The sequence below is a fragment of the Eleutherodactylus coqui genome, chromosome 1, assembly GCF_035609145.1.
Source record: "Eleutherodactylus coqui strain aEleCoq1 chromosome 1, aEleCoq1.hap1, whole genome shotgun sequence".
In the NCBI taxonomy this organism is placed as follows: domain Eukaryota; kingdom Metazoa; phylum Chordata; class Amphibia; order Anura; family Eleutherodactylidae; genus Eleutherodactylus; species Eleutherodactylus coqui.
In genome coordinates, this window is record NC_089837.1 from 334,530,938 (window position 1) to 334,549,263 (window position 18,326).

The window sequence follows — 18,326 nt, forward strand, 5'->3', positions numbered from 1 at the left end:
AAGCAAGAATGGGTGATTCTTCAACAGAATCGCCCAAAAATAGGACATGCTGCAATTTTTGTATGGCATCGCTGCAAAAGAAAAATCGCACATGTAAATGCACCCATGAAAATCACTGGGTTCTTTTGTCGTGCAATACAGAAATCTTTTGGGAAAATCGCCCGTGTAAATGCACCCTAAAATCTACTGTCACCACACATTACATGGTAATTAAATTATAGATACTCCATATAATGCATAAACACTCATATAAAAAAAGAGGAATAATACATTACAAATATGATTAAGCAAAGCTTTTATTTAAAAAAATTAGAAACCTAGTATAGACACGAGAGGTGCGCTGTATTGGCTGGGAATGCAGTGTGTCTGTGCTATGTTCTCACGGTTTGGGATAGTATATTGCATAGTACTTGCGGTTTTTGTATGCGTGTTTATATGCATTGTTCCTGATAAACAACAAGGCCACAGTGCTCGCCTCAGCTGGAGTCAAATTGTCCAATTGGTGCTTATTCTAGGAACAGGTCATCAATATTTTAAAGTCCTAGACAACTCCTCGAAGTTCTTCATTCAACCAGAAACGCCCAATTCCCAAAATGCTATGATCTGCTCCTTCTCAGTACCACCTTTTGTGGCTGAAACAGCTGAAAGACCAAGTTTATTCCATCAGTATTGTGTCTGGGAAATCCATTCTGAAGTCCTATATATGATTCCAAAGTCCCTACATCCACAGTAAAAGCGTATATTTCAGATATACTGAATTTCCATTAACCCCTTGAGTGGCACGCCCGGAAAATTTCCGGGGACGAGCTCCACTGCTCATAGCAACATAGCCCGGAAGATTTCCGGGCTATGTATCACTATGGGAGCTGCAGAGCACAATGCCACAAGCTGTGACAGTGTGCTCTGCCTGCACAGTCCCACACAGAGCAGTGCAAGGGCTTTGAAAAACCAGCAGAAGATATTGCCGACATGTCGGCAATGTCCTGCTTTGTTTACAAGTTGCCATAGAGACCATCGGCTTGTCAGAAGCAAGCCGATGGTCTCTGTGGCAGGGAGAGCTGATTGTTAGCTGTCAGAGGACAGCTAGGTACTAGCTCTTACAGCAGAGATTAGAGAAAACCTCCGATCTCTGCTGTGTTAACCCTTTACATGCTGCAGTCTATGTGACTGCAGCATGTAAAGGGTTGTCACTGCAGCATGTAAAGGGCTGTCACCATCGGACCCCCGGAATGTGATCAGGGGTCCTGATGGGTCCCTGTGGAAGTCCTCTAAAGGGACAAAAAAAAAAAATTAAAAAAAAATTAAAAACAAAAGTAAAAAAATTATTAAAAAAATAAAAAAAACACTTGTCTCCCTTTAATTTGTAAAAAATCAAAAATACAATCACACATGTGGTATCCGTGTGCGTCATAATGACCCAGAGAAGGAAGTTAATACATTATTTAACCCCTTAATGACATGGCCCCTTTTTTTTTCTTTTTTCCCCATTTCTTTTTTTCCTCCCCCCTGTTTAAAAAAATCACAACTTGTCCTGCAAAAAACAAGCCCTCATATGGCAGTGTCAATGGAAAAATGAAAAAGTTATGGCTCTTGAGACGCAACTGCAAAATTAGTTGAAATTCAATGATTAGACCATTTAAAAAAACCTGCCCTGGTGGGCACGACAGGGTGGTAGGAAACCTGCCACTCAAGGGGTTAAAGTAATTTACAAACCATATAAAGAAATGCTGTGATTCCACCTCCCACTCTGCGGATTTGTATCTTCAGTTTGGAATAAATGCAATGTCTGCATGACCTTCAGGATCCAGTTATGGGACGGTCTAGTACAGTGAGAGGCAAACTGTGTCATAATTTTGACCTTACTAATGTGACTAATGTCCTGGTTTTTATCCCAGCACGGGGGACACACTTTCAAGCCACTGGCGGAAATTTATGAGCAACATGTAACAAAAGTGAATGAAGAGGTGGCCAAGCTTCGGCGGCGGCTAATGGAGTTAATTAGTCTTGTTCAAGAAGTGGTAAGAAATCAATGTATTATGGTGAAATAAACCTTTTCTCTCTGACTGGCTTTATAATGTGAAGTGTTTTAGAAACTCTATTCTGGTATTCTTTTATATCAACTTTTTTTTTCAATATTCTATTAAAGAATCTAGTCACTTGTATTTTCATAAGCCTATAAAAGAATCAATATCCATGTGTACCACAGTCAGAGCTTAGAAGAGGAGTACATGCATACCTTTCAGTGCTATCCTTGTGAGTGGGATAATATGTACACGCCAAGTGATCTTTATCTGATCATCGGATGCTATATATTCTAATCTGTGGCTAATTGTAAAATAAGTCACCTTGGTACTTTGCTGACTTTTTGCATGATGGCTTTTTAATTTATTTTTTTGTTAAAGGGCTTTTGTCATTTATATAAATAGATTTAAAAAAAAAAAGAAAAATTATATATATAAATTTTTTTATTTTTTTTTATTTTTTATAAACGTGTACTTCCGAAGCATTTTTTTTTTTCCTGCTGGCTTGATAAGACTACTTTGCATCTAAACATCACAATCAACATGGACATGTCTTGTGCTTCGGGTTGCTCATACTTATGGCAAAAGAGAGTCTAGTATGAGGGTTAGGCCGGCTGCACATGAACGGGTCGGATTCCACATGCGAGAGACTGCAGCAGAATTCAACAATGACCACGGTCGGCAACCCTGCACAGCTGCCTTCTTTCCTCTTCATATGTATTGCAGATGGCCGCCGCGGCTCGCTGTCTGTCATGCGCAGTACAGATTTCTTTTTTGTTTTTTAATGTGTTTTTCCCACACCGTCGCTAGGTGATGACATGGGTACCCTTGACCTATCCACAATGTGAATTGCGGATTGGCCGTGGTTCGGCCGCCTTCCATTGAATGAAAGCCGTCTGTGCGGATGCTGCACAAAAATAGAACAGGCTGTGATATTTTTTCTTTCCCTCCACTCGCGGGAAAACTCAATTAGTTTCCACAAATGTGCAGGAAAAAGCTATTTTATTCCATAGCATGTACTGAATAGTATTTGCTGCGTATCCTCAGTGCGGATTCCGCAATACAAATCCGTTCGTGTGCCACCTGCCTTGGTGATGTAGGATGTGATCCTACAATGTTAACTCATTATCAAAACTGAGGGTAGAGCAGGAAGCTCTGTTTGTATTGCCGAAGTATGATCAGATCGAACGGCTGAGAAGTGCTGACGTCTAGAGGCAGAAACATCTGATCAGGTTCTCAAGAAAAGCTATTACTCTGCACGGTTCTACACCATAAGTTTTCTGTATATATTCACTACAATGCGCCTGAGCTACTGTCTGGCCATGTGATAAATGACTAATGTCACTGGCCTAAAAAGATGTCATGGCTCTCCCCTAAGCGCAGCAGACCAACACTGATTGGATATTGATTACTTATTCTGAGGATAGGCCATCCCACATTGGAATCAGAGAAAACCCCTCTAAGGCCATAACTTCTATAATGCATCATATTTCGTATATTCTGCATTCAGACTTTTGTTACTCGGTTAATCTAAGAAATTTATTAAATTTAAATGTAAAAGCGTGTGTATATGTGTAATATATACACATTATATATATATATATATATATATATATATATATATATATATATATATATATATATATATATAATCTGTATATGTGATTTATAATTTACCGTATGTCTCCCATTGTGAAGTGTTGAGTATTAATATGCCCTTTTTTTTTTTTAACTATAGGAACGAAATGTAGAGGCTGTACGAAGTGCCAAGGACGAGCGGGTTAGAGAAATACGCAACGCAGTTGAAATGATGATTGCTAGACTTGATACTCAGCTGAAAAATAAGCTCATTACACTTATGGGTATGCTATTAAACTGATGCAAACACTCCTTGTAGGATCTCCAGACAGTGATTGCAGTGTTGTGTTTTGCTAGATAAGTCTGTGCTTTCATAGTAGGGTGCGTTTAGATACCATATTTGCCATTTGTTGAGCGTGTTTAATAGAGTCGCTGTCGCTAAAAATATTACATTCTACTATACTTGACCAGTAATCAGTAGTGTTTGGTTGGCAGCTGGCTCACCATAAAGACCAGATGTTTATTAACCCCTTAGTGATGAAGCCTGTTTGCACCTTGGTGACAGAGCCAAATTTTGGAAATCTGACGTGTCATTTTTGACTCCGTAAAGGTGTTGCATATCCAAGTGATTCTGACATTGTTTGTTCACCACATATTATACACAAATTCTTTCTATTTCTACCACCTAAATGAAGTACATTTATTAAAAACACCAAAATTGGGGAAATTTTGAAAAAATTGTTTTTTTCCCCCCCACATTTTCAATTGCAATATCTCAAATGTGTAAGCATACTGTATATCTTTTTGCTAAAATATATATTTCCATGTAGTTGCTTTATTCTGGATGCTCATTGGAAAAACTGTAGTGGTTGTGTGCTTTTTTTTATTTTTATTTTTTATTTCTCTCTATACTTCACATGAAAATGAGTATTTACACCCCAAAATGACTACCCCTGTTTCTCCCATGCTCAGAAACATACCTATTGTGGCCCTAATCTTATGTCAGTATGTACAACGGGGCCCAAACCAAAAGGAGCAGCCAGTGGCTTTCAGAACAGACATTTTGCTTGAAGGTGATTTAGGACCCATTGCCCACTTGTAGAGCCCTTAAGCGGCCAAAACGATGGAGAACCCCCACAAATGACACTATTTTGAAAACTAGACCCCCTTAATGAATTCATATAGGGGTGTACCGCGTATTTTGACCCCACAGTTTTTGAATGAATCTAAATAAAGCAGAGGGGAAAAAAATTATGATTTTGATTTTTTTTTTTTGGCTATTGTGTCAATTTAAATGTTTGGTTTTTTTTGTTTTCCGTGCAGCACCTATCTGAATGAGGACTTGCGCCCCAAAATGTATGTCCCTGTTTGTCCTGTGTTCATAAATATACCCTTTGTGGCCCCAACCTACTTACTGGATACATGGCGAGGCCTGAAACTGAGGGAACACACATTGGATTTTGGGGCACAACTGAATAAATTCCAGGCCGAACTGCTCACTTGTACAGAAAAAAAAACTGACTCCCTAAAAATAATCCTCCCCTCTTCCTCCTCCGCGCCCTTTTTGGCATTTCCTAACTCTTAGATAAACGTAATACTGTAAACTGTGGTATGTCCAAAGACGGGTAATTACAGGGGCTTGGTTGGGATTGGCACATGGGGCAATAAAACCGGGTATCCCTCCTCCTCCCATGCTTGCTGCAAACCCAACACTTTTTTGGGGGTATTTCTTGACCTCGGAGGCAGTGATGGGGTGTAAAAAGTGACACTCTGTGAGGCTTCGTAATCTTGCTGAGGTACAGCGGTCTCACACAGAAGACTCTCAACAAGCTGCTCCTGGAACTGCATGAAGGCGAGCGTTCCCGGGGCTTCCTGTAAATTACATATTACAGGTAGCGGTCTGAATAACACCGGGCTCACACGGCCGTAGGTGGAATCCGCTTGCGGAGGCCCGCAGCGGATCACAGTTGTGAGCCCAGCATACAGCCGCGTAATGCACTGCACATAACTGCTTACTCACACAGGCGGTCATGCGCAGTACACCTTTTTTGTTTGTATTTCCTGCGCCAACGCTTGGCGTTGACGAGGGTATCCGCAGCCTGTACACAATGTAGTTGCATATGGGCTGCTGGTACATCCGCAACCATAGAGTACAATAGGCTCTATGTTGCGGATATAAGCTGTAAAATAGAACATGCTGCCTTTTGTTTTCTGTGAGCGGTTTATGTAATTCCGCCCTGCTAATGTAAGTGGAATTGTGTAAACCAGTGCATTTGACTGCTCCGCTTATTACCGTGAATCAAACGCATGCGGAATCCACAATTTCTAGCCTGTCGTATGAGACCGGACTAAGGTAGATCACTACCTTTTTTATCACGTGACTGGGGACTGCTCAACGAGGCCACTGGTCACTGCTGCAGGCATTCAGCGACCCTTTGTTGCTGGGAGCAAGGAGATTTTACATTTCCCAGGCTCCCCAGCTGCTGTGCATGTGTCCGGCACATTGCCAGCATGCGCAGAAGCCGGGGAAGGTTGTGAAGGAGGATCACGTCAGGGTTCAAATGTGGAGGCCTCCGGTAAGAAGTTTCATCTCCTCTCACCGATTGCATCTGTGAGAAGAGGTGAAACTTTTACATGATCGCCATTGGATAACGACAATCACGTGACCAGGAACCGCATACTGCACCCCCCCCCCCATCCTCGTGACATCTTCAGGCTCTTTGCTACCTTTTGGTAGCCAGGAGCAGGGAGGTTTAAAATTTACTGGGCAATCCTTGACTTTTGTGCATGCGTCTGCCATTTTGCTGATGGGCGCATGCGCAGAAGCCGGAAAGGTCTGCGGATAAAGATCCCATTGGCGGACAAATCCGGGGACCTTAGGTATGTAATTTTATCTCCCCTCATGGATGTGATCCCTAAGGGGAGATGAAACTTTAACTTTTTAAACGTTTTTTTTTTACACTTTTTAACTTAAAGGGGTTGTCCCGCGAAACAAAGTGGGGTTATACACTTCTGTATGGCCATATTAATGCACTCTGTAATGTACATTGTGCATTAATTATGAGCCATACGGAAGTTATTCACTTACCTGTTCCGTTGCTGGCGTCCCCGTCTCCATGGTGCCGTCTAATCTTCAGCGTCTAATCGCCCGATTAGACGCGCTTGCGCAGTCCGGTCTTCTCCCTTCTGAATGGGGCCGCTCGTGCCAGAGAGCGGCTCCTCGTAGCTCCGCCCCATAACGTGTGCCGATTCCAGCCAATCAGGGAGCTGGAATCGGCAATGGACCGCACAGAAGACCTGCGGTCCACTGAGGATGAAGATCCCGGCGGCCATCTTCACAAGGTAAGTAAGAAGTCACCGGAGCGCGGGGATTCGGGTAAGCACTACCCGTTTTTTTTTTGTTTTTTTTTTAATCCCTGCATCGGGTTTGTCTCGCGCCGAACGGGGGGGCTATTGGAAAAAAAAAAAACCCGTTTGGGCGCGGGACAACCCCTTTAACATGATCACCTTTTATCCAATGGATAAGTGATCGCGTGACCAGGAACTGCATACAGCAGTCCCCGGTGACCTCTCCCTGCACTCGGCTATCTCTGACAGCCGGGTACAAGGGGATTTTAAATTTGCCAGGCTCTCCAGCCTTCTGCCACATCTGCACATGTGCACAAGCCTGCGGCAGGTCCATATTGCCGTGGGACTTCACGGAGGACAGGGGTGAGTATTTTCAGCTGAAATGGTTCCTTTTTTTTTTTTTTTTTACTTTTCCGGTCTCCGGTCACATCTCCAGCCTCCCGGCTACCCTCAGTAGCCAGGAGATTTTAACTGTCCCGCACAGATCTGGTCTTCTGCGCATACGTCGAAATCTTTCTTTTGATGCACAGAAGACGGCGGAGGGTCCATTCCGGACCAGATCAACGTGGAGGATGTGATCTGTGAGGGGAGCTGAAAATCTAACTTATTTTAGCATTTTATTTACTTTAAGGCAATCGTGCTATCAAGTTTACCGGGGGGACTTCTCACAGCCTCCCATGATGGCTCCAGGTTGTCGTCTTCCTCTGGGAACCTACAGCATGGAGCTATCACATCCTCAGCCCACGGGGCTTTAATCCCCAAAGGAGACGTGTTTTTATGTCCCTGGGCAGGCCCACTTAGACAGGATGTAAAAACACTATGGGTGGTCACTACGAGGTTAAATTCTAAAAGATCTTTGCATTGTTTTGTTCATTAGTTGTACAGGTTTTCCACTTTTTTGTGATACACACTTTTGGAGAATTGGGAACATATATTCAAATAAGTTGCCATAAGTCGTAGTTATATTATTTCTGTTATTTCAGGTCAGAAGACTTCTTTAACTCAAGAAACTGAACTTCTGGAATCACTTTTGCAAGAAGTAGAACATCAGGTAAATTAGAGTTTGTTTTGAGTTAAAATTAGGCAAATTGTGTCATTAACCCCTTGAAGGGGTTTTGCTACTTCTAGCTGTTTTCAGACAGCTCCATACGTTACGCAGTGGCACAAGTTGGTACTACAGGCTGAGTTCCTATTGCAGTGAATGGTACATTGCCTGCAGTACCAACCTAAGCCACTGCGCAATGTAGGGAGCTGTCTGAAATTGACTAGAAGTGGAAAAGCCCCTTTAACCTCTTCCCTACACAGGATGTCAATGTACGTCCTGGCAGAGGGGTACTTAACGCAACAGGACGTACACTTACATCCTGGGGATAGCGTGTGATCTCTTATGATCTCGCGCTATCCAGCAGCAGGAGTCGGCTGTCACTGACACAGATACAGGTGTCCTGCATTCTCATTGCTTATAATCGCTGTAATAAGGGATAAGGCCTTGCAGGACAGAGGTCCTGCAATGCCTTATCATAGCGATCATAGGAGCTGTGATGCAAGTACCCCACAGGGACATAAAGTGTACAAAAAAAAAGTTATAAAAATGTTTTAAAAAAAAAACAAAACAGTTTTTTTGTCCTTTTTCCCATATTGGCATAATTTTTTATTTTTTTTTTAATTAAAATCCCACAGATTTAGTATCATTGCTTCCGTAACGACGTGTACAATAAATACAGCTTTGTTACATTTTGTTCTTTGAAATTTACAATAAGATTTATTAAACAGAAGATGAAGCATTTTGTGGGTTTGTTATAGAGCGGAATACGAGTTTTATATAGATTTATAACATAAACCCACAACAGATGCTTTTTCAAATGGCAGATTCCTTTAGATTTGGTGTGAGCTTCTTAACTGTAGATGTTACAAGTGATGTAAAGTGGTAGCCTCGCCAAGGCCTAACTGAATTTTGATTCTATAGTGAGAGAATAGAGCTCTATGGCCTCTAGAGGTAACCAGACGGTGACTTTTGTAGAATGAAGGATAGCTAGTTGGGACACCTGGGCTGCTTGGTAATATTTTTTAATAGATATAGAATGCCTTGTCCCCCTTTTAGTCTGCCTGTATAAAGTGGGACGTGAGACTCTTGGAATGGTTATTTCAAATAAGAGACATTTTGTTGAAATGTTTGCAGTATGTATCCTGGGATGTGGACAGGTAGGGCTCTAAAGAAGTACAGGGGCTTTGGAAGGAATGTCATTTCTAAAGAATTAACTCTCCTTATCCATGAAATATGGACAACATTGTTACAGCTGTTCTCACTTCTTCACCCCCCTTTCTCAACCAAAACCCCTCTTCTGCAGAACAGCTGATTAACAGGACTCAGGCACATGGTGTCCTCTGTCCATAGTGCTTAATTCTCCACAGGCAGACTGTGGCTAAACAATGCCGCTGATTACAGAGCTCAGACCTCTTGCTGAGTTCTATAACAGCTCCCAGATGCTCATTTGCGTGTAAATGGGCCCTTAGTCCAGTGACCCTCATACCCATTGAAAATGAAAATTTTATTGAAGTTGAGAGACCTTATTCAGGGTCAATGTGAGGTTAAGTTTGAGGTTGACTTTGTATTTTTTTTGACAAGGTATGTAGCAATGCATCATAAAGACACATTAACCCTTTCCAATCCAATTTGTATCCTGGTTTTCCTAGGGGGCTTACTCTTTTTCTGCCATTATACAATGGCGCTATCTGCTGGCTAAAGCCAGTACTGCATGAGGTGACACGTTGGATAGGCTCTGACAGCAGAGAGGCTGGCAATATACAGTAAGAGAACCCCGACAGATGTCTTCCAACATCGGAGCTGTACAGCCTTAAATCATAATATCTTCAGACGTCAGACAGTGGATTGGAAAGGGTTAAACATATACCATCACATGGATTTGTCCTCAATTTTTTTATTTTTTTACTGACAATGACTTCCTTTTTGTAATAAACATTTATAACAGAACACGTGTCATCCTTTTTTTGATATCTATCTGCATTTAGTTTGAGTCCGACAAGCAATGTAGTGGTAAATATGAAAGGGCTAATCCAGAGTGAGCCTGAATTTCACATTGATTTGCTGGCAATGGAGACTAGTAAATGCCATGCAAAGCGACCTTTAAATAATAAGAAAGAGACAACTGGAAGAGACTGGGATAGAAGGGAGAATAAAAAGATTGAGTAGGGGAGAGTATAGAAGATGAGTGAGTATGGTATAGCCATTGGAGGTAACCTGTGTCTGGTGTCCTGTTGCCATGGCAACAGGCCGGGCTCTCTGCAATTATATCGCGAGAGCCCGTTCATGTCTACATAGATCGCAGCAGGGAAGGGGTTAACAGCGGGGGAGCGCATCTCCGATGCACCCCCTCTGTTGCAGCAGGAGGCCAGCTGCGACTGACAGCCGGCTCCCGCTGCGGAATAGCGCGAGCTCATAAGTGATCTTGCGCTATCCCCAGGATGTAAGTTTACGCCCTGTTGCCGGAAGTACCCCGCTGCCAGGAAGTAAACTTACGCTCTGGAGTGGGAAGGGGTTAAATATGAAGCTAATTCTTACCAAGAAGTTTTAAACCTAAATATTGATGAGAAAGATGGGTTTGTTTGTTTTTTTTTTCTCGTTGTCCATTAGATCTTTTGGGAATGGGACAGAGAGAGAACTGCTAGACGTATGTCGTACTGGGTGTACCTCTCAGATGGTGTTAAAATAATTAGCAAGGTGTTTATTTAGGATTGGGGGAAACTTTCTTATATGAGGCTGAAAAGCCATCAGGTCCCAGGACTTTAATGTTATTAAAACACTAAAGCAAATAGCCACTTATCAATTTGTGATTTGATGATAGATATATCATTTTTTTTTTTTTTTTTTTTAATATCCAAAGCCAGGTATTCTGGAAATATTTCAGACAGTGTAGGAAGTGTAATGTCTTGAAAATAAGAAACTAATAACTCTGGGGAGGAAGGGTGCGATTGATGAATAAAGTTTTTCATTAAAAAATGTCTAAACTCTAGTAAGTGGGTTTTCTGTCATCTCGGCCGGTTTGGTGTGTGTCTTACAGAAAGGAGTCATGGGAGAGAGAGTTTGATCGAAGTCTGCGTGCCAGAGATGTTGAACAACAAACCATCCACATGTAGTAATGTTGGCGAGACCATTGGCTTTTACGTTTGAAAATATCTGTAAGGCATAGATCTAACTGTTCTAGACTGAGAGTGCACAGAGTTTAGTATCTGATGGATGTTTCTTCACCTCTGCCTCTAACCGCAAGACCTTTTTTGTTCTAGTTCCAAATGTTCTATGCAACATGTTTGTTAAGCAGCTAATTGGATAAGGAAGCCTTAAAGTACCGCTTACTATTAGAGATGAGGAAGGAGACACATTAATTGTGAAATATATTTAACTAAGGCTGCCTTCACATTTGCCAAATCGCAAATTTTGTGCGTCGAGGCGCACAAATGTCGCTCAAATATGAACCCCATTCTTTTGAATCGGGTCATACAAATGTGTGATATTTTCCTGTATGGTACCGCGATGCAGGAAACAAATTGCAGCATGTTCTATCTTGTGTGTGCTCTAGCGCCCATTGTCTTCAGAGAGTCCGGGCGGCAGCATCGCACCACATGCTAGGTGCATGCGATGCAAATTTTCCCACTGAAAACAATGGGAGAAACTGTGCATTCCTTGCTACAGCCCCGAAGTGATGTGAGGCTGCTTTGACCTAAAGCCTTGAATCCATGGGGAATTCACATGGATGGCGAGCGCGATAATGGGTCATGATTCATTTTTCTATATTGCACTCGCCCATGTGAAGTAAGTTTTAATTGTGGCGTCAGCGAGGATAAAACCTTGGGATGGGTAATAGGAAATTAATAAGGGATCAAGCAATATTAGTAGGGTTATATATTAAGGAACTGCATATGATTGACACAGAGCTATGATTTGACCAGGGTACAGAGAGAATTTGCACATGTGCTATGAGGTGAAAAGTAGGCAGGTACTAGAATATAATCAATTCTGAAATCTAAAGTATAGGGGCTAAAAAATGTGTAAAATCTTTTAGTAGTTTCATTTCACACCGAGTCAATTAGGGGGTGTTGAAGGAGTGATTGTGTTTTTGATTTGTGTTGGAGTAGTGGGAGAGTAGTTAGTAGGGAGATGACGAACCTGTCCAATTTTGGGTTGAGAACACAAATTCGAATCGTTGCATAAGATTCCTGTGACAACCTTTATTGGCCTCCAAGCTCAAATAATTTTGATAAAATTTGAGTCTGTCTAGTGTTTAGGGTGTCGTATGCAACAGTGGTCACTGGAATCTCTATATGGAGCCTTTAAGAAGATGGGTAACTGCCTTAGGGGTCTGCGATAGTTTGTGCGAGTGAAGTGGACTTTGCCAAAATGGATAATGACTCCTTTAGTTTTGGTTGTAGTAGTTGCCTATGAGTAAACAGGGAAGTTAGTGTAAAGATAGCGTTAGGAATAGAGATGAGCGAATGTACTCGGTAAGGGCGATTTCGCAATCGAGCAACGCGATTTTCGAGTACTTCACTACTCGGGTGAAAAGTACTCGGGTGCGCTGTGGGGCGGGGGGTTGCAGAGGGGAGTGGGGGGTAGCAGCGGGGAACAGGGGGAGCCCTCTCTCTCTCCCTTCTTTTCTTTTTTTTTTGTGAGTTTGGCGGTAATGTCAGCTGATACTTTTGTAAGTTCTTTTTGTAATATTTGTATTTTTATTACAGTATCCGGGTGAGGGGTAGTTGTAGCTTCTAATGGATTAACCCTTTCCAATCCAATTATTTTTTTCTCAGCCATTCTCCCCAGCTCCAAATAAATTGGAGCTGGTGAAAATGGATGAGAAAAAATACATTTCCCTGCACCCTCCTGAACTGACAGAGCTCAGGATGGTGCAGGTGCTCACTGCACCATGGAGGGGGAGGGGGGGGGGGCTGCTTACCTGTCCGCGTCTTCCGCATTCTCCCTTCTGCCTCCCGGCTCGGCGATCATGTGACCGATGGGGTCAGGTGGCACCCAGCGGTCACCTGATCGCCGAGCCGGGAGGCAGAAGGGAGAATGCGGAAGACGCCGGACAGGTAAGCAGGCCCCCCCACGGTGCAGGCTCCCGGCTCGGCGTTCATGTGACCGCTGGGGCTCTGGTAACACCGGCGGTCACATGATCACCGGCCGTGCATTACATAGCGCTAATTGAGTGCTATGTAATGTGTAAAGAAGAAGGCAGAAAGGGTTAAAAACCCTTTCTGCCTTCTCCTCGGGGGTCCTCAATGAGGACCAGTGCAGGAGTGGATCTGCACCTGATGTGTCTGATGATAGGGTGCAGATGCACTCCTGCACTGCAGTGTCGGGCCTGCCCCGACATCGGAGCTGTGGAGGGAAACTATGATGTCGGGGCAGGCCCGACATTGGATTGGAAAGGATTAAGGCTCACTGGAGTTACATTTTAAAGAGGGTAGAGGCTCTTAGATGATCCAGAAGAAACATCTGGAGGGATTGGTGCAGGTAGTGCTTTAGATCTTCGTTTAACTGAGGAACTGGAACGCTGACAGTATTTTCCCGATTTTAGTTGAGAGGGATTCATTGTTGATAGATTTTAGGTTTATCAGCTAAAAGGGTAGAGGGAGGAAGGGTAAAAGAAAGGGTCTCTTCCAATAAATGTCCCCTTCAAGGCGCTCGTCATGGGCACGGCTTCACCAGAGTTTTATAAACCTGTGCTGGTCATGAAGTCATCCACCTTAGGCCTCCTTCACACGGGCAACAAAGTCACGCGATATTGTAGCATTGCTACAAATCGCATGTGTAAGAAGCTGATGCTTTCTTATGGGTTCCTTCACACATGTGATGTTTTGTAGCATGCTACAAAACAACACAAAAACCTCGCGGGTCTGGCGATATGCCCGCACCTCGCGAGCTTTGTAGCCTGTTTCCCTATGGAGCCTTCCTCTGTTGCATTGCACGAAAACGCCGTTTTCCTGCGATACGATACAACTTTGACAATAGGAAATGCTCCTGTCAAAGCTATAATCTAAGCCCTAACTGCAGGAAAAATACACATACATCACCTCTCCCGCGCTGTCAGCCCGGCCGCATCTTCTCCCAGGGTTCCCGGCACTGATCATCTTCTCTTCTGGACGGGGATTCAAAAATCCCCGCCTCCTGGAAGCGCTAACTGTGATTGGCTGATGCTTAGCCAATCACAGCCGATGCTCGATGAATGACTGTGATTGAACCAATCACAGCCACTCATCGAGTTCTGGCTGTGATTGGATAAGCGTCAGCCAATCACAGCCAGTTCTTCCAGGAGCGGGGATTTTTGAATCCTTGGCCAGAAGATCAGTGCCGGGACCCGGGGAAAAAATGCGTCCGGGCTGAAAGCAGGGTAGAGGTGATGTATGTATATTTTATTTAATTTTTTATTTTTCTTCAGCTAAGGCTTATTTTCAGGGAAGGGCTTACATTTCATGCCTCCCCTGAAAATCCTTGCATGTGGTGCTACAAAGTCATGTGACTTTGTAGCGCTACAAAATTGCAGTATTGACGCGATATCCCTGCGACTTTCTATCGTTGATGCCATGTCGCCCGTGTGAAGGAGGCCTTAAGCTGACAAAGTTAAGACTACCAGATTAGCTAGGCATATGGCGAAAATGGTTTGTCAAGCAGTAATAGTACTTTCCTTCAGTAATTATTTAGTGCACGTGGTCAAGTGTTCTATCCTATCCAGCCACTAGGTGGTAGCAAAGTCCTAAATGTTTTGCAGTGAATATTTTGTATAGGAAACTTTCTATCCATTAAAAATTAGGGCACAATTCCCTTGCATGTTACAGAGGAAATACAAATTTTAAATTTTGGAGGGATTTTGTCTCTGCTGAGAGGAACAGTACCAAAGTCCCAGAGCAGTGCTCTACTTTTTAAAGTGGAGGGTGGTAATCCGTTTGTCCTCTGTATTGCTGTTCTTTAGTTTTATATGGAGCAGTGAAGAGGTGGCTGCTGACTAATAAATAGTCACTTCTGTTGGTTATAATAATAGCATACCCCTCGCACGTTGCTGCAACCTCAGAAGAAAGGAAATTCAAGGCAACTCGTTATAACATTGAATTTCCATTGTGTAATTTTTATTTTTTTTAAACGTATTCATTTTTATACGGAAAACATTTCAAAGTGTCGTTTTAATTCTATGTATTTATTCGAGTGCTTGTGGATACACAATTTTTGGTTCTTGCGTCTGGTGCATACAGGAATAAATCCGGTTTTCCGACGCGTGAGCTGGCCACATACAGTTGTCCATGTGAGAAGCACGGATTCTCCAAATCTAGCCCACACACTTGCAGCGATTGTCCTTGTGCTTTGTTGATTGTTATTGCAAAAGCGAGTCGCATCGGAAACTGTAAACGTTTGAATTCAAATGGCATATCTGTTGGGATCATTGGAATACGTGCAACAGAATATCTTCCCCCTTGAATTTCCCATTCAAAGTTGTAGCTTCGATGACATTTGTTCATCTTTTTTCACCGAAAGTTTTGTACCATTGTAAAGTCGTGGTACACGCGCGCCACCTATCGTAGGATAGATGGACTATGCCTATTATAAAGATCACTATAATAGATCTAAAATTGCGCCCAGCACGCCATCCTAGAAAATCTTCACCAAAAAACTGACACAATGGTAGATGAGGGGCAGTTCAAGGAGCCTGTACATGGGGCTCCTGACATAGTGGGCGCTCCTAAACTAGTCACCTTGGTGTAGTTTTGTGGGTGTGCCATGTGTTGTGGGTAAAGGGCATGAGGGAGCATGGCCAGAGGACCTAGCTGCTCACCTCACGCGTAGCATCGGTGGGAGGAGGAGCGCCCATCACAGAAAAGCCCCAAAGTACCTGTGTACCAGCATCAGAGCTAGTCTTAAGGGGTCACAGGGCAGGAACCACCAATGCATTAGCAGTCAGACCTGAAAGCGTAAAGGGATGAGGCTCCGGGATCCAGCAGTCGACCAGGTCGCACCAGAAGTAGTCTTGTTGCCGCCGTCCAAATCCTCCTAAACCTTCTTGGTTCGTTTACTAGGGATCAGGCAGGTCTGAGAGACTCCTGTTCCAGGTAGCTAGTATTCTGTATTTATTCTCTTATTAAAGAGGAGCTTAACGAGCACCTGTTTATCTAGACTGCCCCCACCTCTGTTTGTTTGAGTTTTTTTTTTTTCATTTTAGATGCATTGCAGCAATAAACACAATGGCTACATAGTTGCACAAAGCCTCTAAAAATATATTTGGCTTTATGTGAAAAAGGATTGAGCTTTTGTTCATTTTTGCATGCTAAGCTGCCCAAACTACCAGATGTGTATGTAAACTATGGCAAGCTGCTGCATTACCTGTCTGTATTTTGTTCTAGAATATAAAAATCTTTTCTTGGCCCTTTGATGTTTATTTGCCCTCTTAGATCAGTGTACATACATTTACTCATATACTGTAGCTGTTGCTATGGAAACTTTAGCCTGTTGTCCAGCTGACGCTCTAATTATCGGTTTTTTTTTTTTTATTTTTTATTTTTATTTTTTTTTTGTCTTTGGTCTGCAAGGAAAAATTAAATTTTTAGCTTTTCTAAGATCATACAGAGAGATTGTAGTATTGCACATAAAGCTTCTATATGATTAGCCTTCTTTATTTTGCAGCTTCGATCTTGCAGTAAGAGTGAACTCATCTCAAAGAGCCCAGAAATTTTAATGATGTTCCAGCAAGTTCACAGAAAACCCATGGCTTCCTTTGTCACCACCCCAGTACCACCAGACTTTACAAGGTACCAAGCAGAGTACTTTCTACCTCTTCACAGTAAGCTCTTGGTTGTTTGCACAGCTCTTGAGTTTTGTAGGGACTCGCAGCACAAATACTTGATACTTGCTCCATACAAATTCATTATTGCCATTAACATATAGTACTGGTTAGAAGAAATATCAGTGGTGTTGTCCTAGTGACCGCTTATTGTGCTTGCTACCCAGAATTGCCCATAATATTGGGCCAGCTACACAACAGTTAAAGCAACCAACCAGTTTCGGGACACAACTTTGTCCTTCGGTGTGAGGGGGCAGGGGTATATTACCTGGAGTTGTTCTCTGCAATTTCTCTGATCTGCCGGTTCTGGGTCCTGTTTTTAAGATGGCCAACACAATATTCAGACTAACTAAATATTTCTCACAGTACATTGATAGCATTGGACTACCAATGCACTATACCTGCTCTCTGATTGGCCAGAGCTGCTCATGTGATCAGCATTGACCAATAGAAGCAGTGCACAGTGTATTTGATAGTTAGAAAATTTCTTCAGCCGCCTTTTACTGCTGAATATGGGGCCTAAAAGTGGCTGATTGGAGAAGAACTGCAGGTAACATACTTCCTTTCCTCTTCTGTCTAAAGACAGGATTTTGTTCTGGAACTGAAGGGTCACATTAACGTAACTGCAGTCAGTAATCTTATTGTTGTGCTCACAGAGTAGTTATTAAACAGATGCAGTGCTATAGATAACCCTTGTCAGAGGTTATTGGGAAGTCAAACCGATTTTATGATTGGTCTCTTCTGTGCAGGCAGATGTGACAATCTTGGTGAATAATAGCCATTTGTTTGAGGGGTTAGACTTGCACAGGGGTCCACAGGGCACACTGTGGTCATCCTGGTCATGTCATTATCAGGGATGTCAAGTGACAATATGTTGTCTAGATCCAATACAGAGGTAATGTTTACCAATATAAATATCTGAACAATTGCCACGCTGGCTGTTACTACTTAGTGGTGCACATGAAAAACGGGTCCAATCAATATAAGTAAACCCCAGCAAATGCTACTTTATTGCATAACCGCAATATCAAATGACACATTTTGGCCTGTGTAGCCTTCAACTGTAAAATTATAGCAAATCCCATCTTGTACAGAATTATGTCAATAATTGCCCCCCTTTTAACCATTCAAAATGACATAATCAAAGCCGCATGAAGAACCCAGCAGTCCATAATCTTCAGCTTTGCTGATTTAACCTAAAGGGAAATGACCAAGTTTACAAATCAAATAAGCAGAGTAACTTCATATTCCTTATTTAGACACCCTTGGCTCCAAAGTGTGTGTGTGTGTATTCAAAATACATAATAAACAATAGTTCACTATTGCCACCCATTGTTCCAACATGTACTATTCAATAATTTGAAACTTGAACTGTGCAATAGTTAGATGATTCACAAGAAAAGTGGTCATGGATCCTAAATGACTTGCCTGTATTTGTTTTTTTTTTTACATTTTATTTATGTATGTATTTAAAAATAAAAACCATTCACCCTTTGTAATTATAGTATCCAATTCTCTCCTGATTAACTGCCATTTATAA

The 18,326-nt window shown here is 42.5% G+C and overlaps 1 protein-coding gene across 3 annotated transcripts in view; it reads left to right on the top strand.

Annotated features, from left to right (window-relative positions):
• The window catches only part of TRIM37 (tripartite motif containing 37), a 97,893-nt gene that overhangs the window by 17,507 nt on the left and 62,060 nt on the right, over nucleotides 1-18,326 (top strand). For all 3 annotated transcript variants that reach the window (XM_066575822.1, XM_066575832.1, XM_066575841.1), the window contains exons 6-9: nucleotides 1,896-2,018; nucleotides 3,760-3,883; nucleotides 7,931-7,998; nucleotides 16,630-16,754. In XM_066575822.1, the coding sequence (XP_066431919.1) occupies nucleotides 1,896-2,018; nucleotides 3,760-3,883; nucleotides 7,931-7,998; nucleotides 16,630-16,754 (440 nt within the window). The remainder of the gene's footprint in view (nucleotides 1-1,895; nucleotides 2,019-3,759; nucleotides 3,884-7,930; nucleotides 7,999-16,629; nucleotides 16,755-18,326) is intronic.